The 24,501-nt window shown below is 33.1% G+C and overlaps 2 protein-coding genes across 4 annotated transcripts; one reads left to right on the top strand and one right to left on the bottom strand.

The window, feature by feature from the left end:
- Positions 1-630: 630 nt before the first annotated feature.
- Positions 631-14,108, bottom strand: LOC128162645 (PMS1 protein homolog 1-like). The gene is made up of 14 exons (XM_052825886.1): positions 13,907-14,108; positions 12,362-12,647; positions 11,832-12,112; positions 11,517-11,639; positions 10,753-10,881; positions 9,719-10,447; positions 9,326-9,409; positions 8,923-9,007; positions 8,220-8,349; positions 7,105-7,335; positions 2,428-2,622; positions 2,036-2,160; positions 1,522-1,679; positions 631-910 (listed from the first exon to the last, which is right to left on the bottom strand). The coding sequence occupies exons 1-14, from the start codon at positions 14,057-14,059 to the stop codon at positions 719-721; spliced, it is 2,901 nt and encodes a 966-aa protein (XP_052681846.1). The 5' UTR covers positions 14,060-14,108; the 3' UTR covers positions 631-718.
- Positions 14,109-14,236: 128 nt separating this feature from the next.
- LOC128162646 (sodium-dependent glucose transporter 1C-like) lies at positions 14,237-20,508 on the top strand. Of its 3 annotated transcripts, XM_052825888.1 has the most exons (5): positions 14,252-14,320; positions 15,150-15,281; positions 16,905-17,181; positions 17,576-17,867; positions 18,156-20,508. In XM_052825888.1, the coding sequence occupies exons 3-5, from the start codon at positions 16,921-16,923 to the stop codon at positions 19,247-19,249; spliced, it is 1,647 nt and encodes a 548-aa protein (XP_052681848.1). In that variant the 5' UTR covers positions 14,252-14,320; positions 15,150-15,281; positions 16,905-16,920; the 3' UTR covers positions 19,250-20,508. The 3 variants fall into 3 exon arrangements, with proteins under 3 accessions (XP_052681847.1, XP_052681848.1, XP_052681849.1); XM_052825887.1 differs by lacking the exon at positions 15,150-15,281 and having other exon boundaries at positions 14,237-14,320; XM_052825889.1 differs by lacking the exon at positions 14,252-14,320 and having other exon boundaries at positions 14,335-15,281.
- The last annotated feature ends 3,993 nt before the right edge of the window (positions 20,509-24,501 follow it).

The following is a 24,501-nucleotide window of genomic DNA, read 5'->3' as shown; positions in this document are numbered from 1 at the left end:
TTTAAACATTGTGTATATAATGAAATCGGCAAAACGAAACTCAACAAGTACAGATGAATGCATGTTTATGCAACCCGGGGCGTACAAAAATTGATTTTAATACTTGTTGGGTTTTCATACATATTTTTAAAAAAAATCTGAACAAAAAAAGTGAGGGAAAAACAACTACATGTATATAGTAGCCCCCCCCCTCCCCAGGGGAGAGAAAAGACTACCATATATAATTAGTTTTCCAGGGGAACCTAAACTATAGGGGGAAAGCTGCTTTATAATGTACAACACTGGTGTATATAACCTATTATAGTTAAAGCGGGTCAGAAATAATACACTGCCAAATTTTTCTCAGTTCAAGTCAGCTTTAATTAGCCTGATAAACTTTTCATTTGACAAATTAAAGCTGTCTGTTTAAAATATTGTTCTGCACCCTGAGAGACTCAGATGACCTAAAAACATGAAAAAAATGAAAGACTTCTTCCATCAATGGTAAGAATTGTCAATAAAGTTAAATCTATGATAAAGTAAACTTCCTGTAATCAGGATTGCAAACTAAATTCTACATCACGAATAAAATCACAAATATAAAACAGATGTTTCACTACTGTATAAACTTTAACATATCAAGAAATACTCCATGGTTTAAAAAATTTTATTTATAGAAACAAAATACAAACTTGAACAAATTATTCAGTGAAATTGATTGAAATTATACATCTATTATTTAATTTTCTTCTTGTGAGTACTGAGTTAATGGAATATTATTCAGGTCAAAGATAGCATGCAAAAACAGTTTGTCATGAAGACAAGAGTTACATCCCTTTGGTAAGAGCTCTTCAACTTGACAAAGAAGATCTACCATGTCATCATAGTCTTGTTGCCGTGGTAACTGCCTAGCCATTCGAACCGCTTCAGACTGCATTGAAAAAAAGGCGTGTAGAGAGTTATAAACTTTTTGTTGTAAAATTCAACTTGCAATTTTTTAGCGACAATTAATACTCAAGTAAAATATCAATCTGGTTTAGGTACAAATCTCTACAATTTCACAAAGCAAAGAGAGATCTGACTCTAATTCATTGAGGTCAGGCTCTCTAACGTTGGAGAAGGCAAGTTGCTCTTTTCTGTAAGCAATTTTGTAATGTGCGTTGAACTCAAGAGTCGTGGCAAACTTTAGATGAGTAATAGAAAAATTACTGGTACTTCTTAGGAATCATTATAATTGGTTGATAAATTGATCTTTTACTCAAAAAATTTGATCTTATATTCAAAGAATGAAGTTCATTCAATCATCAAGGAACATGACCCTCAATGCACATGGTCTTCGTCAGATCTTTCTGCAATTTGTTCTTGTGAAGATCAGTATTCTAATAAGATTGTTTAAATATTGATGTTCCATTTCAAAATTAAAGGGACAGTGTTCAGTCTTTCAAGCAATGTGCACATACAATACAAATCTAGCCTGAAAAAATGCCTTTCAAAATAACAGTAATTATACATTTTACATTTTTGTTATTTAATTCTGTTCACCTTTAGATAATTGATGACCTTGAGGGGTCGTGACCCTGCAACAGAATCTGTTCCTGTTGAATATATTAGTTCTAGTATCTCTTTCACATCTTCTATGCCATATGTAGGAATACATGCTGGAAGGGCAGATATTTCTGCCTGAATTTCACTCTCTACATCTGAGAAAGGAACATAATGATATTATCAGTATATTACAATACATCTGTAGATTCCTAATTAAACACATACAATTGCAAGATGCACATCTCGCGAATTTTAAAATCTCGCTTTTATTTTTTGGACGTATGTTCACAACATGAAACAATGATGCAATATTGGCATTCGCAATTTTACGTTGCAGCAATTTCGTGGAAAACAGTTAAATTGAGTAAAATAAGGAATCTTCAGTAATTCAAATCATCAACCATCTGTTGCAATTTCATCGATATTAGAATTTGTATATAAAAACAATGCTTGTAGTTGGTGGCAAGAAAGGGGACAATCATACTTGTTTAAAGGGCAAGTATATTCTTACCAAAGAAAAGTTTGATTTGGATTCCATTACTGGTGAATCGTCTGTCTTGTAGAATTGAATACATTTGTGTAGTATTGTGTTGAATGGCTAAATTCTTGAATGGTTCCCAAAGATTTCCTAATACCCTACAGATTTCAAAATAATGTTTATTAAAAGATTACAACTCACACACTTTTTTCTCTCTCTCCTCTCTCTCTCTACTCTCCTCCTCTCTCTCTCTCTCTACTCTCCTCTCTCTCTCTCTCTCTCTCTTAAGAACAATAAACCAAATTTCTAAAGATTTTACTATCACAAAGAAGAGATATTTCATAGAGTATCAAGACCAGTTCAACTGCCTTAAAATTAAATGATGTAGGCAATTCTCCTTTTTTGAACAAATAACATTAACATACTCTTGAGTAATTTTCACTGGTCGTTCCAATGCTTCAGAGGGTAGAACATGCTCGTTTATCAGTCGATGGTATAAAACAGTTTCATGCACACGGTGGGGATTCAAGATGTGAATCTTGTAGTCATGGTAACAGGTCCACATACCACATGACTTCAAGGGACCAATCAGCTGCCAGCAAGACGAGGAAGCCATCAGACTATAGAAAGTAAAAAAAAATTTAATTATACCTTTGTGTATATTTTCTATGTAAAATTACAGCAAATATTTTATCAAATCATGAAATAGTTGCCTTAACTGCTAATTGCCAGTGGTGAATAGTCATCTAAACTATTACCCTGCAGCATTAATTTCCCTGGTTTTTTTTTAAACTTTAGTAACATCTACAGTACGGTGAAATCAGAGTCACTACATTAAATTTCCAATAACAACTAGAAAACTGACCAGTCAGGAAGGGCCCCGCTATGACAATTAATATAGAGAAGTGAAAAAAAACTTTGAATTCCATCCTCTTTATATTAACAATGATGAAAAATAAATGGGGTAAAAATATAAGGGTGCAGCTCATGGAATGAGAGTTTAATTTGATTACATTTAAAAAAAAATATATGAAAATTATAAGTAACAACTGTATTTTTAAAATTTCAAGATAATTCCTGAATGTCCAAAAACTCTAAATAGTATAACCTTGTATCTGCATAAAACAGGGATAACCTCATGTCTTATAAAAAAACTAAATTAAAAACTTTAAAAAATGTGTATTTAAAAAATATTTAAACAGGTGTTATATAAAATGCAAGCCTTCAGTGAATGCAAATACATTGTATCACCCAGGGTTGACCTCAACTTCAAAACAAACATCAGTTGCAGACAAAGGTGTTCATTAATCTTCATATGACAGATAGAGACAAGCCACTAAATTTTCTGCAGCAGGCAAGATAATTAATCCCTGGGGATTAATTGTTCTGCTCTCTCATCCTTTTCTTCTAAATTTACAATAAGATTTTTTTTCAGAAATGACAGAATGGGGTTATTATCTGATTACCTGTTAAAATTAACAGCATTAAGGCAGAAAAAAATAAAATAAATAATTAAAAAATAAAATAGTGAAAAAAGATATCTTGATATATATCTTGATTTTAGAATTCAATAAAATTATCATAAATCATTGTGTACAGTATTTTAACCAAAATAAAGTATGAATATTATATTTTAAATCCATATTTCAAAGAATGTACACAATACTACACATCATTTAAAATTGACCTTAACTTCAAAACAAAGTTCATCTGCAGACACAGGCAGTATTTAATCTCAATGAGACAGATAAAGATAAAGCTTAGGATTTTCTTCCTGTGGAAGGTTAATTAATCCCAAAGGACAAATATTGCACAGCCTTCCAAGTATACAATGGTAACATTCTCAGCAGTTATCTCTCTTTGCCCATTCATTCTTATGCATAGTTTAGGAATCTACCCCACCACTCCAGCTCCAAACCAGAAGACAAAGAGAACCAAACTTCAAAATATGTATTTCTGCGTACTGAACTACCATACCAAATTTGAACTTGATTGGGCAACCATAAAAAAAAGTGATTAGAAAAAAACAGAAAATTTGTGAACAGAAGTGACAGACGGACAGACAGACAGATGGATGGACAGACAGTGTGATTACTATAGGGCACCCGCAAATCCTTGCGGGGCCCTAATAATTATTTGTTTACCCTAGAAAAAAATCTGCATCATGGACAAGTATAGGTTTCTTTGGTAAAATGAAATACTTATTTACTGACTATTCGAACATTACCACATTTATTGTCTCAACAGCAAGAGGAGAGTACATATTTGGTAAATTAAATTCCTTTTCAATGGTATTCTTATTACTGCAGACTCTATTAATATTATAACAAGGAATGAACATTCAAGTACATGTACATCAAAAGATATCTTTTTAAACCTTTATTCTGACCATAACATTACTATCTACACAACTTTTATACTTATTGATAAGGCCAAAAAAATTAATCATTCGTTTCTCGGGCCAAAATTTTGAAAATTTAATTTGATGAGGCAGGCAGGTTTTTTTTTTCTTTTTTTCTTTTTTTTTTTTTTAGACAAAATTTACAGTGACGTTAACCCATATTTTATGATTTACTTGTGTACTCATCAGCAGATATTCATCAAGCTGATACATTGGCAAAGTTTAAATATTTGTTTTAATTTGTTCTTTTTAGCTGTTTCTGTTTCCTTTTCAAAGGTTGAGATTTTGCAATTGAACAAACATGACAAATGGTTTGTGCCCCTGTTTCATTTTGCGGCCCATCTTTCCCCTCCACAGTAACAACACAAGTATGAACTGAAATAGGGGAATTTCTATGGCATTTCACTAGTTGAATTTGCCAAATAAAAATTTATCAAATAAAGCATTCATTTGGGGGTTTTCTCATATTAATCTCCAGTACCTCACGGCTCTACATTAACTTTTTTTCCTACTTGTCCATTCGGACAAGTGACCAAAACATTTACTTGTCCGAACTTCAACTTCACTTGTCCGAAAAATTTTCAATATTAAAGATCAAATATTGTCAACTTGAAAACTACAGTACTCTATTACTAAAATAAAATCATTTATTGATTAATACTCTAGCTATAATTAATAACCTGACTTTTTAAATGGAAACTTACAGTGTCTTTCCTATAATTATGTACATGTATTTGATCTATATAACATTAAACATGATTTGTCAGCTGTAGCTTTGTCATGGCAAATTACAAGACATCTTAAATTTAGCATCAGGTTTAAAAATACATGTAACTGTTATATTGATTTCTCAGCTGTTTTTTTAAACTAAACTGGAAAGTCATCATAGTCTATCAATAATGAATGAAACCTAAAATAAGTTACATTTCTTTCCATAATCCATTATCTTTGCTACCTTTTCTTCCTTTCTTTTTCTTAACATATGTGTTTGGTACTTTGTAAGAACTAAGATCCACACCTTGAAAGTTGTTTGAAATTAGTAAACTTCAATCCCGATCAAGAGTAACTCAATTGCATTGCAATTTGATGTCGGGATCGAAATTCAAAATAACTAATTGATAAACTTATAACGAGACTACGGATAAACTTATCACAAAACTTTCTTTTCTTTTTTAAATGTTGGAGACTTCTTGATATAAAAAATGCACTTGTCCAGTCGGACAAGTGGCCAGCAATATTCACTTGTCCGCATATTTTTTTAACTGGTACCGGACAAGCGGACAAGCGTTAATGTCGAGCCCTGTACCTTGAGGACAGAAATCAAGAAAAAGTAAATTAGTCATCATAAAATTCTCAAACAATACAATTGTCCTTTATTCCTGCTACTAGGCAATACAGAGGCTTCAATTTCTTAAGATAACAGAGAAATTTCAGTGGTAGTATTAACAGGGACCAAGCTAGAGCAAACTTAGTTTAGGAAGACTTCATTTCTGAAATTCTCCCTCACAGAAAAATAGGGAGAAATTTGAGAAATCAGGTAGACTTCCATTCTTTGAAAATGGCATAATGCTAATGATAATACATGTATAGAATATACAGATTCAATCCTTAATTTGAATTGGATTAAAAGCAAGTCAATTAAAAATAAAACAACTCCTAAAAAATTTAAAATCTTATCCATTTTTTAAAATTTAATTTATTTGGTGTATTCATACATTTTGTAGATGAAATGTTTCGTAATTGTGTTGGCTAAATGACAAATGAAATCAGTCTATGTGTTTCAGTGTATTTTGGAGGTATTAGTCCAACCCTTTGGCCCACAGCCGTCATATAGTTGGATCTGTTTTATTTTAAAGATAACTGTAGACAAACGGTTTTAAGATTATTTTAGCACGAACTTGGCAGATCGAGTCATTAACTAATTGTAATATCAGCACCTAAAGTTATAAACATCGGTTGTAATTTACAGTGCAGTATGAGAATGCATCAACCGTTTTTATAACCTCTAAAAATACAACAGTCGCTAGTTATTAATCACAAAAGGATTTAACTTAGGCTATGAAAATGTCTTTTAAATTAGATGATTATCATTATATTGCTTTTGGGGTTAAATTTCACGATCGTAAACTCAGAATACAAGGCAACTTCAACCTCTCTTTCTGAGGAAATTCTGGCGAGGTTACCGACCACAAAGCGAGTACTTATATTAACATAAACTTGTATTAGCCCAAGTAGCCCCCTAGGTAGGTCACTGGGTAGATGTGTCAGATAAATAGCGTTTTTACTGACAGAGACAAGCCTTTATTCTGAGCGTTTGTGTACATTGATTTTATAACAGAGAAAACCGATATTGATAAGATATGAAAAATCCGGAAAAATAACGATAAAAAAGTTTGATGCAGCGATAATTTTACTAATGCAGCAGTGCCTGAGAAACAAATCATTCATTTTTTTGGCCTAAAAAACCTTACTTAGTTAAAAAGGAAAGCTGAGAGAACAACATAAGCTTCATACAATACAGAATACACCTGTCAATTGTCTTTAATATTTGTATTCCAGCTGTATTCTTTATTGTTTTAAAAGAAAAACAAAAACCCTAACTTTTTTTTTAGAGAGTCAGGATCGACCCATTCATTTTCTCATCATCATCATGAAGATGAAGATGAAGATTGCTAAAAATGACAGGACGAAGACAAAAGACCTTTCAGAAGGATGAGAAGAGAAAGTCTTCCTTAGTTTGCCGATACTGAAGGGGAGGGTCTTTTCAATCCGCTGGTCCTCTTCTCTGGGCGCCGCCTGCTGTTTTCTGGGTCTGTTCGTGTTCCTCATCAGCTGCTCTTTGATAGAAGGGGTCGAACTGAGGCCACTCGTGTTCAGGTTACTCTTCTGAACTTTGTTTTTCAAGCTGTGATTCGCCACTGATTTGTGTCCACTGAAATGATAATTTATTAGCATATATTCAAAAACTCACATCACCTTTAATGAATGCATAACTAAAGATTAACCATTTGAATACATTCTTAATTACAAAATACAAATTTTGGTTCTCTTAAGGTGCATGGTTTTGAAATTATTTTTTTTTCAAGAAGTTCTGTGAATAGTCATAAGAAGTAAAACATGTCTGTTGTGAATAAAGCTATACACTTTTTATTATTAGGATGCAAAACTTCACATATATAATGGTTCACAAGTCCACAGAACTTTACTACATAAAGACCCCTTTATTTCATTCATTAGTTTTCATGCAAATTTCAAAATATATTGTTACATGGAGGTATATTGTTTTTGTTCGCTATTGCAAACCTTAATTTTCATATTTTAACTTTAAAATGGAAAATTGAGTTTTTCCCCTTTTGAAAATTTTGCAACAAAATTAAACAATGCACAAGCATTGCAACAAATGCAGCAGTACATGACAACCAATTCAATAGCTCTTGTTTGGCCTAACTGAGTTCTACAGTTAATGTACCTAACAACTTTGAACATTAAAATATTTTCAAATTACTGTGCATATAACACTGAATACTGAAAACCTGCTTAAAAAATTTATACATGTGCAAGAAATTTTTGTAAGGTTCGTGAGGGCCTCATCATCGCAAATACTTCTCGCTGCGAACCAGATGTTATTACAAGACAAGTCTGGGTTTGGCTTGGTTGTGAACATTAGTCATCGCGAACCAGTTTTTTGGAAGTAAATCATGAAATAAAGTCATCGCAGAAAAAAGTTGGTTGACAGTATACATGACATTAGAGAATCTTCTAAATTTTTAGAAGAGTGCTCTTCAAATACACACAATGCAAAACAATAATACTGACCCCTTCTCTAAACTCTGCGCCCCTGCTTTGAGTTCGTAAGTTGTCTTCTCTGATGCAGATAAATTATCCCAAGATTCCATCAGTATTTCTGATACTCTACTATCAGAACATTCTGGGTTAGCTGTCATCACTGAAAAACAAATAACATTCTTCTAGACAATTTCAACCAAAGACTGAAAAAAGAAATTTATCCTTTTTCTATCTTGTCAGAGAGTAATCCTATCCTTTAAATGCTTTAATATATATCTAATTATACAATATATATAATAATTGTTCTGCATCTTTAAATATTTCCCTGGTTGGTAAGACTTTAATATCAGTACTGTACATCACATATTTCGGCAACTAAAGCTGAACTGAAATTTATGCATGTAGTATATCAAAATAACGTATCACAAACCCAATATATCTTGCATTTTGGTATCAAACTACACGTCTTTAAGTATTGTGGAAACATTTTTGTTCGTGGGAGACCATTGTTCGTGGCTTTCGTAGGTAACCCTTGCCCAAAAATTGGAATTTACATTCCCAAGAAGGTATATACAAGCATATGTTTAATATTTATCAAAACTATCCCAAACTTGTTTCTAAGGAAATTACGTCCCCACGAACCAGGAAAATTTCCGCTATTGATGATCATTGACCCCCACGAAAAAAAATGATTTCACAGATCTGCTCTTTTTTAATACCGTAACAATTGTACCTTTTGGAGTTGTTATTTTGGCAAAAAGTTTAAAGGCATTTTCCTTCCCAGGGGTTGAAAATGTTCTACTCTCATCAAAGGTCACCTACAATCAAAACAGAAAAAATAAAATCATGGAAAACTTTTATAAAAAGACCTCCCCTTGAATCCTCATTTTATCTGAAAGGCATGATAGATTACTCTATATTAATAAATGTTTTGAAAAAATTTGCTAACTTCTAAAGCTGTTTCATGTCTTAAATATACATTGTACATGTAGCAAAAACATGTAAAGGGATAACAGAAAAAGTTGCTTAAAAAATGAATAAAATTACTTGAAAAAAAGGGATACATGCTATCCCAAAGTGAACAATACAGTCATTAAAAAGATGCATCTTATCCTGAGCAGTGAGGTGCATTATACCTCCATTGATCTCCTCTTAGGTGGAGGGGATGCCCCTATTTCTGGTGAAAGTGGGCGTTTCCCATGATTCAGAATGGTCACTGGCTGCAATGATAAACAGTGTCAAATGGTATTCCTAGTGAATGATTCTAGTTTATTTCTGTAGTAAACCCATGTATAAAATATACCAACAAAAAAATCTTAAATTCTGATCCAATTTTTGGTATTTGGGATTATCATATTACGGTCAAGATCAAATGGATAAGCATTGATTCTCAAAGTCTGATCAAAAGTTTGCAAGAAATGTTTACCATACATTCTCTCTTACATGTGAAATGATATCATCTACTCTATTATCAATCTTTTCTAAACAAAAATAAAATCTCCCTTTGAACCCCCTTCTTGAATATTTACTTCAATGGCCTTGCCACTTGAGCTCTTTAACCCTTGACCTCTGCTCCATTGTACTCCACTGGGAATGCTTGACTGATTATCACAAGATACACGGTCTGAAGACATACTGCTAACCGACTTAGAATCTGACTTCTCTGGCCAAGATGACAGCAACTCTGACAAGGAGTCCTCCATGAGGTCTTCGTTCTCAGCAGTAGATTTGACCTCTGACCTCTCCATGGTTACTTCTGGGGTCACTACAATGTTTGGCACTATTGGCATGTCTAAATTTTCTGTGGTTTCAACGAGTTCAACACCTGATTTTGTAGTCTCTTTTTCATCAGCACACGTCTGTTTGAACATGTTATCTGTTTCCTGTTCATGAGTGGTAGCTTGGTTTAAGGTCGTTGGCAAACATGGTAAATCTTCAACAACAGAAGGAGCACTACTTTCATTTTGAACCTCTTCCTGTTCTAGTGTAATGCGAAAAACAGGAAGTGATCTGTCAATCAAACTCATATCACCTTGGGTTATGACCTTGACCCGATGCTCAGTTGTTACCATGGAATCAGTATTAACCTCAGTTTCTGAATCATTGTGGATATTTTTTGTGATGGATAATGATTCTTCTGCCTCTTTTTCCACAGGAAGGGGTTCTGTGTTCAGTGAAATATGATTCTCTTTATTTGACAACTTGTTTTGGTCATAAGCCTCTATCAGGTAACTCTCTAACAATTCCAAAATGGCCTCCTACAATGATCAAAATGACTTCATCAGTTTAAAAAATTCATGTCTCAAGACTTAGTACTGTTGTTTTGATTGTATGAAATGATCTGCCTGTCAATCAAACTTTGGTTAACGTTGGATCAGCCATTGGAAAGTAGGTAATGTTCAAACATACATGAATTATGGTAAGTAAAATTTTATTGATTTATTAGAGCTAGATTGCATCACTTTCTCCTACCCTTGTTTTTCACTGAAATTTTACTTAAACATGTACAACATTTCATAAAAATCATTAATTTATTTGTCACAGGTAAAAATTTAACACATACCTGTCTGTGAAGAAAAACTCTGGTTTTGTTTGGTTCCACATTGACGTCCAGGTCGGAGGGAGGGATGACTATGGACGCAATGAATACGGGGTGCCTGCCCTTCTCTAGTCCCAGGTGACTCCTGATCATCTGAGAGAGGAAAAGTTATACATGGTACACTGTAAATACATGTATCATTTTTAACCTGTGAAATCAAGGCATGGGTGGAGAGATGAGGTGTTGTTCTGGCCAAAATAAACTTTTATCAGCCAAAAAATATAACAGAACATTTTTTTTTATATGGAGATTTTTACTTTTTACCAATTCATAATTTGTTAAATTTTAAGTTTTTAAAAAAAATCCCTCCCTTCCTTCTGGGTCTAGAAACCTTCAGGCGGCAATTACAAACAAACAAATTTATGAGGATGGATGGCATCATCAATTGTCTATAGATTGCTAATTTGCTGGGACACACAATTACTTTGATAGACTTTTTTATAAAAATGAATTGGATCCGGACATATTTTTCTTTACTTCAAGTCTAAAAAGAATGTCACTTTTAATAAGGACATATCGTAAATGTTGATAACCATTGCTTTTACTTGACACTGCTGTTTTCAAACAGTTTATAATTCAACAAACTCAGTCTTTTGTCCAACAAATTAAGATTACCTGAAATAAACTTAAAGTATCAACTTATATCATTTACTTGCTTTTTTGTTTACCAATCTAATTAAAATCAGCCTAATTGTCTACATTTATTGTTGTGGGTTTTTTTTTTTCACCTTCTCCACTTCCTTCTGTTGGACGGGTCTGTGATTGACAAAGACAAACCCCCTGTCACTGGTGCTGCGGGTCACTGACGTCCAATCACAGCCAGGGGAGGGTAGGTACAACTCCATAGCTACCTGTCAATCAAATAGATTATTTCTGAACTAGATTTATCTGGAAGTTTACATCATGAAACAAACAATAGTAAATAGAAACTAAAGATTTTAACATTGAGAGAGAGAGAGAGAGAGAGATTGATTGTAGAGTACATTCTAGGTATACATGCTGCAGCTAAAAACTAAAACACTAAATAACAAGTTTCACAGTACCTTGGGTATTTCAAGAGACAACTCTTTTCTCTGAAGACTGGAGCTGACATTTTTTCCAAGGGTTTCCAAAATAGCAGTTTTAACATCTTTGACCTGATTTTTCTGCCAGATGATGTCCTTGTTATGTCGCAAGCTGATCCTCACCGTAGGGGAGACAATCCCGTATGACAACAGAAGGTCTTCAATGCGTTTTAACTCATCCTTCTTTTTCTTGTTTGTATTGTAAAACTGCCTCCTCACAGGCAAGTTCTTAAACAAATTGACGGCAGTGATAGTAGTACCTGAAAATATTACTATAAATGATAAATTTTGGTTGCTTATTATTTTTATTTTACTTCACAATTTTTCACATTGTATCTATTATTACATTTAATCATTGCATTTCAAACATGACATCAAGCTCCCTTGTTAGTTTATTATTTTTATCATAATGTATTTTGTTAATAAATTTGGTATTCATTTGAATATGCATTAAACCTGCCTTTTCAAATTAGCACTTTAACAATATACATGTATAAGTATACCCTTACCTATTCCAAGGTGAGAAGGTCGAGACGAAGTTATCTGCCCTTGGTGATTAAAATTGTAGGTGGAGCTGACTTCCTCCTCCTTAGTACGCGTTGTGATTGACAGGCTGGACACATTACAGAGTGATCCCAAAGCCTCACCCCTAAAGCCATAGGTCACTAGATCCTCAAGGTCAGAGAAGCTGGTAATTTTGGAGGTATGGTATTTTTTGGCAACAAATGATATATCTGAGGCCGGTATTCCTGCTCCGTTGTCCCTCAATTCAATTTTATCTAAACCATAGTTTTCCTGGAGGCCAAAAATATTAATTATGTTATGTATAATTATTCATTCTTACAAGACTACTGCAGATTTTATGCATTCTACAGTCTCCTGAGTAGCAAATAAACCTTGTAAGCTAAAAACAATGAACTGACAAATGAATTGAACAATCTTAAATCCTACCTTTCTAAAAAGCGAACCTTGCACAAAATGTATTTCCTGGTAATATGCTTCGCTAAGCATCTAAATATGTTGAAATTTGTTTTAAATGTGCTTGTTAAATTAAATAAGCATAAAAAACACAATGACATTGCCCAAATTAAGTCATCGTCAGTAACCAATGTGTGATTTATGTGGATTCTCTCCATCATTGAGGGAGCTTGAATTTGGTAGTTGAGTTATTATATTGCTCTCTGTTATAGTCTGTCCCAAGTTATTGCTTCCATAGCTCTTTGATGATATTTAATAAAAATACACAAACATGTGAAATAAATACAGTTGAAATCGGTAAAAAGAATGATATCCAAGATATTTTCATTGAACAATTATCATTTTTCACTCATAAGAGTTCACAGGAAGGAAAACAAATTTCTTATGGAGATTTATAATGGGAGATGTTTACATCTTTTCTCCATTCGGAAGTACTCGGGATACCTTGCGCAATTTTTCAATGTTATCATCCGGGCTTATTAATGGCTGATGCAATGCAAAATTCCCATTGACTTTCTACTTTGAGATGTGTATTGAAACCTGAAGCGTTAGAGGGGGCTTTTCAAAACAGATAATCTGGACATTTTTCATATTAGTGGATGAACATAGTTTGAGCACAAAGGTATTAATGATTATCGAAATATCAAGCAAAAAGTGGTGGAAGCAAAAAACTGGGACAGAGTATAAGTTGTGTGTATAAAATTCATAATCCGTGATCATACATGAAATTAACACAACATTTAAAATATTCTGTGAACGCTGTTACATAAAATAAGTAATGATCAAGAAATATACCCTAGCTCTAATCTAATCCTAACCCTAACCCTAAACTAACCCCTAAATCTAATCCTAACCCTAACCCAAACATAGCCCTATTTTGTAACCAATGTACCAGTAACCACTGTAACCTGTCACAATAAGTACATCAAAGTTTGAAAATTAATCATAATAAAGCATTGTTACCGATGTAATCAATGTTACTGGTTACAAATAGAAAGGAATAAAAGTCAGGACTAATTTCTGGCCATATATGAATTCGTGCATGACGATTCTGATACATGTAGAGAAAACTTTACCAATCTAAGCTCCAGAGAAGTGGCCCCAGCATCCAGTGAATTCTCTATTAGTTCTTTGACGACACTGAAGACAGACGTGATCACCTGAGAGCTCCCAAGTAAACGAACAGTTTCTTTTGGAAGTTCGTGAAGTAACCGCTTCGGTTCAGTCATATCGAAAGTAGAATTTGCGCGGTTATGTAAACCGAAAGTAAGTTAACCCGATCATAAAAGAAAATTATTTTCTTCAAAAAATATATAAATTTTAAATATGAGTTATTGAGAAAAAATGTGAATATTTGATATCGTATATATTCTCAAATTTAGTTTCTGTCCATCGAGGAATTAAAGTCGGGTTCGGATTTCAGATAATTGGACCGTTCCAAACGGTATTCGTCGACGTTCTCGGTTCTGTGACAGAGTTCCGCGTTGAAGGTATGTACAATAGATAAATATATGTAGACAATGGAAATATAAGTAGTTAATACCCCTATTTTTTCATTTATTTTGTGATTACATATAGACTGGGTATTAGGCCTATAGGCTAGTTTGATCGACTTGTTTCGTATTCTATGACTTTCGACTTGCAATCGTCAACGGAATGCGTGTGTCCAATATAACCTGATAACCGGTGGGACACTACTACATAAGGATAGTCGGGAAAATTAGCATTACCCCGTTCATACCGTCATATCAATGTCAACATAAAAACTAAAAACCGTGCTTGTTATCGATGGTAAAGAAATTTAAAGATTTTTACATATATAATGTATATATATATTGTCATATTGTGTTTTTTTCTTTGCATGCATTTCCCTGTACAGCTGCAGTAGCCGTTAGCCACTTGCTATAATCCTTTATCTTTCACTTCACTTGCTTTAATAATTTTGGCTGATTATCTTTGGTTTGATATTTGAACATGTTGAACTTTCACCTTCATCGAAACTCGAGATGGTGCTTGAACTTCATGTCTCTGTCTAAAAATATAGCTGCAACATCAGTTTCTTGACCCAGTTGAAATTAAAATACCTGTATCTGTGTCTCAGCCAAGTTTACAACATCAAAGACTTTTCACCAGTTCACCACCACTCCTAGTCTCCTAGCCTTTGGCTTTGTAAATGCAGTAAAGTTAATACACTGCAGGTTGGATATAAATATTTTCAAAGGGATGCTTAAACATGCTTGTATTCTCATTAATCGTAACCTCTGTATGAAAAATGACATGCTAGTTAGTTCTCACTCCTATAATTAATGTCCCTTGGAGGTTTTCAACAGTGGACATCAACCAGTGTACAGTGATGTAAACTTGGTGTTAATAAAAATTTGGCCCAATGTAGGATGCACAACTTACTGAGTGAAGTACATGTACCTTCGGAATTTCTACTTTGTTTACAGGGTAAGTCCGGTCTATTATTTACAGCCCCAGAAAATTATAAAACTGAAAACAATTAGGAACAATTTAGAATAATCACTGATAACATTACAGAGAATCCTCAGACTAAATATTAATGGTCACTTTAAAAAAAATATAATTCTTACAGAAAATGCACTTCCATATAAATATACTGCATATGTATTAGTTTTCATGATATATTCTATTTTTTTCTTTTTCGCAATCATTTCAATATATAGCAGACTATAAAACATCAAAAATTGTATAGGCTATTATCATGATTATGCACTTTAAATTTCCTCTTCTTGATAGAGTAAAATTATTTGGATTGTCACACTTTATGATCCTCATTTTTTGGGTGTTGAGGTGGTGTGTCTTTGATGCTGGCAGAAAATTAATCAGCAGCTAACAGAAACAAGACTGTCAAGGATGTTGGACAGCTGACCCATTTTTGAAACAATATGTTTCAATGGCATCTGCGATTAATCATTGAGTTGAACATTTTTATTGGTAAAAAAACAATTGTGAATTAGCCAAAGGACTATACACATGTACTTTTTTGCCCACTTTTTTTTAATGAAATAATTATCATTATGTATTATTCCGATGTTTTGATTTTAAACATTAATAAACAAAACAATGTCAATTTAACAATCTAAAAGGACTTAGGTTGTCATCATTGTTCAAATTCTCGGAAAATTCATCAATTCTGCTTCATATTCAGCACTCAGAAATATGGAGTGCGTATTTCCTAGCACTATTTTTACATGTATTGTTGTTCTTGTTGTTTTTCATATACCGGTAGTAAAATATATAGAGTAATGGTGAAGATAGTCTCATTTGTTACAGTTTAGTGTAATGCACAAAGGAACATACATGTACTATACTTTGAATTAATTATAAAATTTTGATGTCACTGGCAAATTTTGTGGCCATATCCAGACAATTTTTCATGATTTTAAACAAATTTTAAAGTTTATCTTTTAAGTTATATATGCATTCACACAACCATTATTCCAAATAAGTTAAAACATGATGATAGCAGAGTATTACCCATTATTATTTTATTATTATCAATATTATTATTTTATTATTATTAATATCTATCATTATTTATTATTTTCCTGGTAAAAATCACAAATAATAAAATTGTCACATATATATCTGACATTGGTTGGTATGGTTTTACATATCATTATCAACATCTTGTGCATAACTAGTACTAGGGGGCAGTTATAAGAGGCAGATTCCAGAGAAGGAGAGTTATGTAGTGGTAGTTATGTACCTTAATGTAATTAGCACCAGAAATATACGGACATACATATCCCTGGCCTCAGTGTACAAACCATCAGTTGGGTTACTTGGTTAAAACTATATTGCCATACAGTTTGTAGCTACTGTAGAATTTGATTGGACAACACCAGTATATGCGTATATATCACTGGCTGCTATGTCAGATATGTTGGATAATGCAAGCTCACTGACCACTTAGTCAAATGTGTTTGATTTAGAAACTTGAATGTTGAAGAGTGGGAAATTTTTTAAAAGAACTTTTGAATCACAACTTATTTTAAATCATGGAACATGCATTATGATGTGTGATTCTCAGCTATGATATTCTTTCAGCCGCTTATGAAGAACCATGGGGGTAAACAATGGAGAGGTCAACAAGAATGGGAATGGGAACTCACATTACGACCCCGACGACGAGAAAACTCCATTTACAGAGAAAGAGGAAGTCAACGGCAATGACATACAGACAGACAAAAGAGAAAGTCCCCACAGTTCTGTCACCCCAAGAGCAGAGGAAGATGAAGGGATTCTGAAGAAACTTAAAAGTGATGCTATCTACCGTGAAAAATATTGGATTTCCATTGGAATCATGTGGAGTTTCTTTGTTTTGGTGAGTTAAATCTTTATACATCAGAAAACTCCATTTAGAATTTTTGTTGGACAATGAGTTCCAAAATTCTATGAAAGTTTTACTGGAGCACTGTTTATCTTAATAACTACTGGTAGTATTACAGAGTATTTGATTAACAGATATACAACTCGAATTGATGTTTTGGTTTAGCATTGTGTACATATGCAAGTAGTAATACTGTTGATTCCTTATTTTACGCAAGTACTAAATTCCTTGATTCATATGGTTCAAATTCATATTGTAAGCATAATTTCATTTAGCTTACATATATTGTAAGATTGACAAGATTGGCCTCTCACAATTTTACACAGATATAAATTCCTCGCTATAGTAGTTTTCAAAGATTTGTTAACTGTTGGTATTTCATTTACAGGGTTGGACCATTGGGCAGTTTGGACCATCTCTGCTTGACTTAAGAATCATCACTAGCACTTCCCTGAAACAAGCCTCGGCATTCATGACCGGTCATTCTGTGGGGTATCTCATAGGCTCCATTGTTATGGGAATCATTTTTGACAAGATGAGAAAGGAGAAGACTTTCTCTGTGGCTTGGTCAGTTGTAGCTATGACTGTTGTATTAGCTGTCATTCCTTGGTGCTACATCTATGAACTGATGGTTGCAATGCATGTGTTTAAGGGACTAGCCGGAGGTGGCTTAGACACCAGTAAGTACTCTCAGTCCTTTGATGAAAGAGCGTAACACAATTGAAAGAAATGTCGGACCATTACAAAGATAAACACTTCTTTAATTCTTGACTTTAAGTTTTAGTTTTTCAACTCTTAAAAATATTCATATGGCATAAATCCTTCATCAGTAGTATATTGCATGTAATTAGTAGTCATTCCAGGAACATAAAATTATATCAAAATCGATCAGAAAGATAAACTTAGGCTACTCAGATTTAACTATCATGCTCAGAATTTTCAATACAGGTACTTTGGTTCTCTTTTAGCTGGCAATGCTCTACTTATAAGTCTCTGGAGAGCTGATGGGAAATCGTTCCTACAGAGTATTCATTTTGCTTTCGCTATTGGAGGAGCCATATCTCCATTTGTCACCGGCCCATTCCTTGCTCCAGAGAATAATACGAATACAAATACCACCAGTGAAATCATAGGAAATACAAGTTTAGCAAATTACACAAACAATGCAACAACGTCTAATTCTGGTGATTTCCCATGGACAGAGTCCAGATTGTATGTTCCATATTCAATAGCAGCTTTTCTTGCCCTAACAGCTACTGTTCCATTATTTGTGTTAGCCTGCACATCCAAACGACCTTCTGATGTGAAATCTGTAAAATCTGTGAGTTCTGTGGATGAGGATATCGATGAGGAGAGAAATATCCAGAGGTTATCATTTGGGATGAAAGCTACTGTGTTGATCATTTTAATGGTGTTCCTCGGAATTTATTGTGCCATGGAAGATGGATTCAACAGCTTTCTGGCCACATTTTGTGTTAGCAAATTAAAGTGGACGAAATATATGGCGTCCATTGTTACTGCCGTATTTTGGATAAGCTACACCATTGCGCGATTCATTGGGATTTTCTTGGCACGGATTTTCAAGCCGGTTAAGCTAATTTTCATTCTCACAGTTCTCGTTATCCTGGGATTCTTGGGATTTTTCCTATCAGCCCAGTTCAAATTTTACGAAGGAATTTGGATTTCATCCGGAGTAGTAGGATTAGCAATGTCCATGATATTTCCGTTAGTTTTTGCTTGGACAGAGGAGTCCATCTTACCAGTTACGGGATTAGTAGCTTCCTTGTTCCTCATAGCAGCGTCATTGGGATCAATGATTAATCCCATCGTTTTGGGATTCTTGATGGACAATTCCTCTCCCATGTGGCTTGCCTACATAATGTTAGGAGAATCCATCATAAACTTAATGGTATTATGCTTAGCTTGGACAGTTGCTAGTCGAATTACACTACCCAAAAACACTTTCAGAGAAGTGAAAATAGAGATCCGATCGGAGGACCCTGATGAAATTGAATACAGGAGCATTATTGCTGAAAGCGAATTGAATGAGGACCGTCTCTAATGATATTCTATTTATCTCTTGGTTATAAACCAAACTTAAACTTTCATTCATCAACCATTCCTAACCAGTATGATTATTCATCCTGCAACATATGGCTTAGATGTGTTCTTATAATTTTTTTTTAGTTTGCCACATTCCAAATGTAAGGATTTATGACTTGGTAGTTTATTCTAACCATCTGTGTTATTGATAAAATTGCAAACATGTAAACTCATGTTTATAAATTATTTACCGGTACCTAAAATTAACTCTAACCCTGAAGCGATATTCTCATCTAAAACATACTGTAAACCAACTATTATTCGCGATGACTTTATTTCGCGATTTATCTGAGATGAACTGGTTCGTGGCGACTAATTTTTGCGACTAAACCTTATCCACACCTGTTTCTTTTATTACAACTATGTGGTAAATACTGGTCCGCGGCGAGAAATATTCGCGACCATGAAGCCCTCACAAAAAAATTCTCGCATTCGAATTAAAGTTGGTTTACAGTATGTAGATGTAGACAGTAGAGACTGTTATAATAAAATCCTTTGCCAAATTTGTAAGTGATCCAACAAGAGTTCATTTAGCCATGCTTTTGTTTTGTGAAAAAATTTAAATTAATTAAAATAAGAACCTTGAACATGTTGAAAGTTTAATACTAATACATGTATTATTTCTGAAAGTTGCAGAAATAACACTTACCACTTTTACTGGAAAGATATTTTTATTTGATTATGTGATGGAGTATATTCAGTTTTTCCAGTTTCCAAACCTGATGCTATTGTGATATATGGAAAATATTTGTTTCAAGAAGTACCTTACCAATTGTGATAATACCCAAGTACTTATATAGTGAGACAAAATATACATGTGTATTTTTTATACAATAATATTGCTTGCACTGCTTGTTGTGCATAATTTATTTAGTTGTAATTTATGTTGCATTTTAATGTTATAGACAAGAGTTGTGAATTAAAGTGTATTTGGTTTACAGTTAACAGTTAAGTGGTTTACAAATGTATATTATTACATATTTTTTAATGTATTTTATTTTCAGTACTTATGTCTTCTTTGATTTTTTTTTACTCTAGTCCTAAAGGATTAGTATTCAAAGTATTGGTTTACATGTTACGGATTAAGTTATGCATATGTATAAAATATATATGGATTTTTTATTTTTTTTATTTTCTGGAAACATTATTTGAACGATCTTTTATTTGGTCATTGTACATTGCACTACATATATTTGTTTAATTTTTAAGTTACATCTAACTTTTAAGGGCTTTTGCATCACAAACCTTTTTATGTGCATAGCATGCATAAGGTGTGAAAACTTAAAGTACATTATATGCGATTTTAGGCATTTCTGGTTTGCGTTTCATGGTTGTGCAAAGAATTACCATGATATCTTGTTGACCAAAAGTCTTTTTACAATGAAGGGCAAGTAATACTGTTATACAGACATCTGTTATTGAGATGCTTCCATTTTCCAGAAGAATTTTAATCGTGTTAATGGGAATCCAATTTTTTAGAAAAATGATATAGAATGTTAATTGCTGTTTTATTTATTCAGATGCATCATTAATCCCTGTGGTTGGATTTGGAAAGTAGGTCACTAGGTGTCTGCAATGCATGTTACAAGGGTCCATCATTATAAGGTTTACTATTTATTTATGCTATGATTTGAAGTTCCAAATATAACCTGATATTGTCTTATTTGACAACATGCTCTTTTTGATCGACACAAACCTTCTGTCTCAAAGTATTAACTTTTTTAATAGGCCACAGTGTATTGAATGTTAGTTTGACAATTTTCACTGCATTCCAACTTGTACTGTTTATCTAAAATGGGAAATTCCATGACAGTTTGAAAATACATTAGTAAGCTAAAGTTTTATAAAAATTATTACATGTTCATTGGCAACAAAGAGAAATTAAAGTTGCAATAAATAAGAAAACCTTGAAAAAATTGTTATTTTCAAAGTATGTGAATTTATATGAGTTATCTCTGTTCTGAGTTTGAAAAGAATCTAGAAAAAAATCACAAAATCACAAAATTCCATACATATATATACTCTTGCCTAAATGTTCCCCAAATTATAATTTATTTGTTTGTCCATACAACCTAGCCATTACATGTAATTCACAGTAATTGTGTAGATCATTAAGGTTGTAAATTTTGAGGAAACATAAACCTTAATAACAGAATGTACACCTGTACACACATGTATACCTAAATGTACAGACAAATGTCAACCAAAGCATATCTAGGTGGATTCATATTTGGGTATTTAAGTAATGGCATTGTTAAGATCAGTAGATCAATTAAGGGATTTGAAATCCAAGAAATCTGCATTTTTAGTATAAGTACAGGTTATTACGTAATATACTAAGTAAACATATATCATTCATAATCTAGATTCATTAATCTGGATTCATTTAAAATATTAGCAAGGTTAAGATGAAGTTTTTTAAATTTTCATGTACACATTGTATGTGTGGAGATCTCCAATTGTTATTGGACATGCTAGAGAAAAAAAAACGGAATTTGTTATATTTTTCCTTCTTTGAATTTTTTTGTTTCTTTCCCTTTATTTTCTGTTTCAATGTGTTATCAACACACATGACATTAAATGTACATTTTCTGTCTCACGTTAACGGTATTTCAATGAACTGTTCAGTTTTATGTGTACAGATAATTTGTTAAAAGATATCTTTCTTTAAAATTCCATAAACATGTCAAATTCCTGTCCACAGTGAAGACCATGTACTATAAAAACTTCAATTTCATTAAAGTGACGATGAAATCTGAATCATAGATCTTTCCATTTAAATGATCTTGAATAGGAGTTAATCGAAAATAATTAAGTTTTTTCCCAAGGAAAAGTGACTCAAGATCTGCTTTTACCACTATTAAAATAGGTATTTAACGTCAAATTTACTTTTATGAAAACAGATGGTACTTGTGCTTAGGGTTTTCTTTTAAAAAATATTTTATTTACACAAAACTCCACCTAGTATACGCAATATATATTTTTGTTATAATGCCCTACATCTAGTCAAGGTGACTTTGAGTTTATCCAGAGCGTATTTTAAACTTTCTACATATGTATTTGCCTTTTAATTTCCTGTTCTGCTAAAAGAACTGTACTGTCTGATAGAATGTTTGTGTAAATCTGTAACGCTAATTTTGTTTTTGAAAAAAGAAGCATATGAGGAAATTGTATGGAACAATTGCTTACATTCAGAAGCAAGAAATTGATATTTTAAAAATCTATTGTGTTTTTTGTGTACACTTTATAAAGCCACGCACATAGATTTATATTTGAGTAAGGTTGTGGACTTTACAATTGTTTATCTCTTTATTGCCTTCCAACTGTGTAATAAATTGTTAAGGCTGTTCTGGAATTTCTGTCTTATTTATTTTTAATGTGATTTTTTTAACAACAAAAACATGTCTCATTTTACCTCTGAAGTTATGATGATGAATACTGCACATGTGCGGACCCAGAAAATATTTTCAGGAGGGATCTGAATGATAACTGGCGGTTTTTTACGGGGGGGGGGGGGGGGGGTATTTTCGGTAAAATTAATAAATTTGAATTTTTCAGAGGGGGAAAGGGTCCGTAGCCACTTCTAGGTCCGCGCATGCTGCAGATACATGATACTAATTTTACATATTAGTTTGTCACCTCCAACCCCCTTCCTTCTCAAACGTAAATTATATTTATTAGTGTTTTACAAATCATCACAATATCAAGTTATATTAAGAATTAAATCAGAATTTGTAGTTAATACTTTTTTTTCAAAGTGCGTTAAGTGTCTCGAAAATATAAAAAATGTTGATGTACCTTCATAACGCAATTTGATTAAAAACAATTTGACATATATATATTTCATGCTCGATTTTCAAAAAATTCTAATGATATTTAAGGGAAATTTCTCTAACCAGAGAAGTCTGGAGGAAGAATACTCTATACATGGTTATTTTCACCCAGTGTTCCTTTCGCCATTCTTCATTTGCAATTGCTTTCGTCCCGTTTTGAGTTTGCCCAGACAAAGTTGTGTTTTTAGAGAGATAATTTGAGATATTGTGCTCCTTACCCTAACCCCCAATCTTACACCCTTCACCTACACCCTCGCACCCTCATACCCTACACCGCAAACCTTTGCCATTACACCCAACCGTACAGTGGTTCCCCTATACACCCCGACCATTACGCCATAAACCATACACTACGAATTCGCCCAGTCTTAATTCACCCATTGACAACGAAGGCGAAAGGGCCAAAAATAAAACGAGGGCAAATATTATTCTGTAGACAGTATAAGATTATACGGTAGCGCTAGAAGACAATGAAAATATAAAATAGAATCTTGCGATCTAAACTTTCATGCAAAGTCGTCGATTATAAAGTAAAGAAGACAAACAATTTGGGAAAACTAGTTTTAAGTCTATAAAATAAAGGTAATATATATTCTACCGATGAGGACATTGCAGACAAATGTATATGTCAGGTACTATACAGGTTATTTTTGCCCCGTGTAATTTTTGCCCTTCTAAACTTGCAAACAGTTTCACCCCATCTTGAATTCGCCCGGACACAGTTGAATTTAAAGAGAGACATTAAATTCGCACAGTCTTCAATTCGCCTGCTGACAACGAGGGCGAAAGGGGCGAAAATAAAACGGGGGCGAATAATTTCTTGTAAACGGTATTATCGCTTTCTGAAAAGAGAGTCGATCGATTCCTTGTGGTTACACTCAAGTCTTTATCATGTTCGCGTTTTATAGCTGTTCGGTTTGCCGGCGTAATACTCTAAAACAAACACAATGAAACGGATTATCAGAAACAAGAGTTCAATACAGAGTTGCTTAAATAAGATTAATGCATGTTTTACCTCTTGCATATTTAAAATCAAAAGCGGTTAGTTATGTAACCTTCTTGTTTTAGCACTCCCTAAATGTTTATTTCTGCTAATAATTTAGGTTTGTTTTACTAATTCGTAGATGCATTCACATTTTACAACTGGTGCAAATTTATATACAATCATTTTTATGTTTCTTCCATAAAATGAAGATAATTTAGGACATTTAGTAATATTACAAATAGGTGAAGATACAGAATATATTTTTACCTTTTGTGATTGAAGTTTGAGCTATATATATATATATATATATATGTAAACACTTCTACATGTACATGTAAATACAAGTCAGTTCTATTTACATTGCCCTTATCAGCGATTACATGTCTTATGAGT

This window comes from Crassostrea angulata, chromosome 9 (genome assembly GCF_025612915.1).
Source record: "Crassostrea angulata isolate pt1a10 chromosome 9, ASM2561291v2, whole genome shotgun sequence".
NCBI lineage: Eukaryota > Metazoa > Mollusca > Bivalvia > Ostreida > Ostreidae > Magallana > Magallana angulata.
The sequence above is the reverse complement of the archived record's forward strand: the minus strand, read 5'-3'. Positions and strand labels throughout refer to the sequence as shown.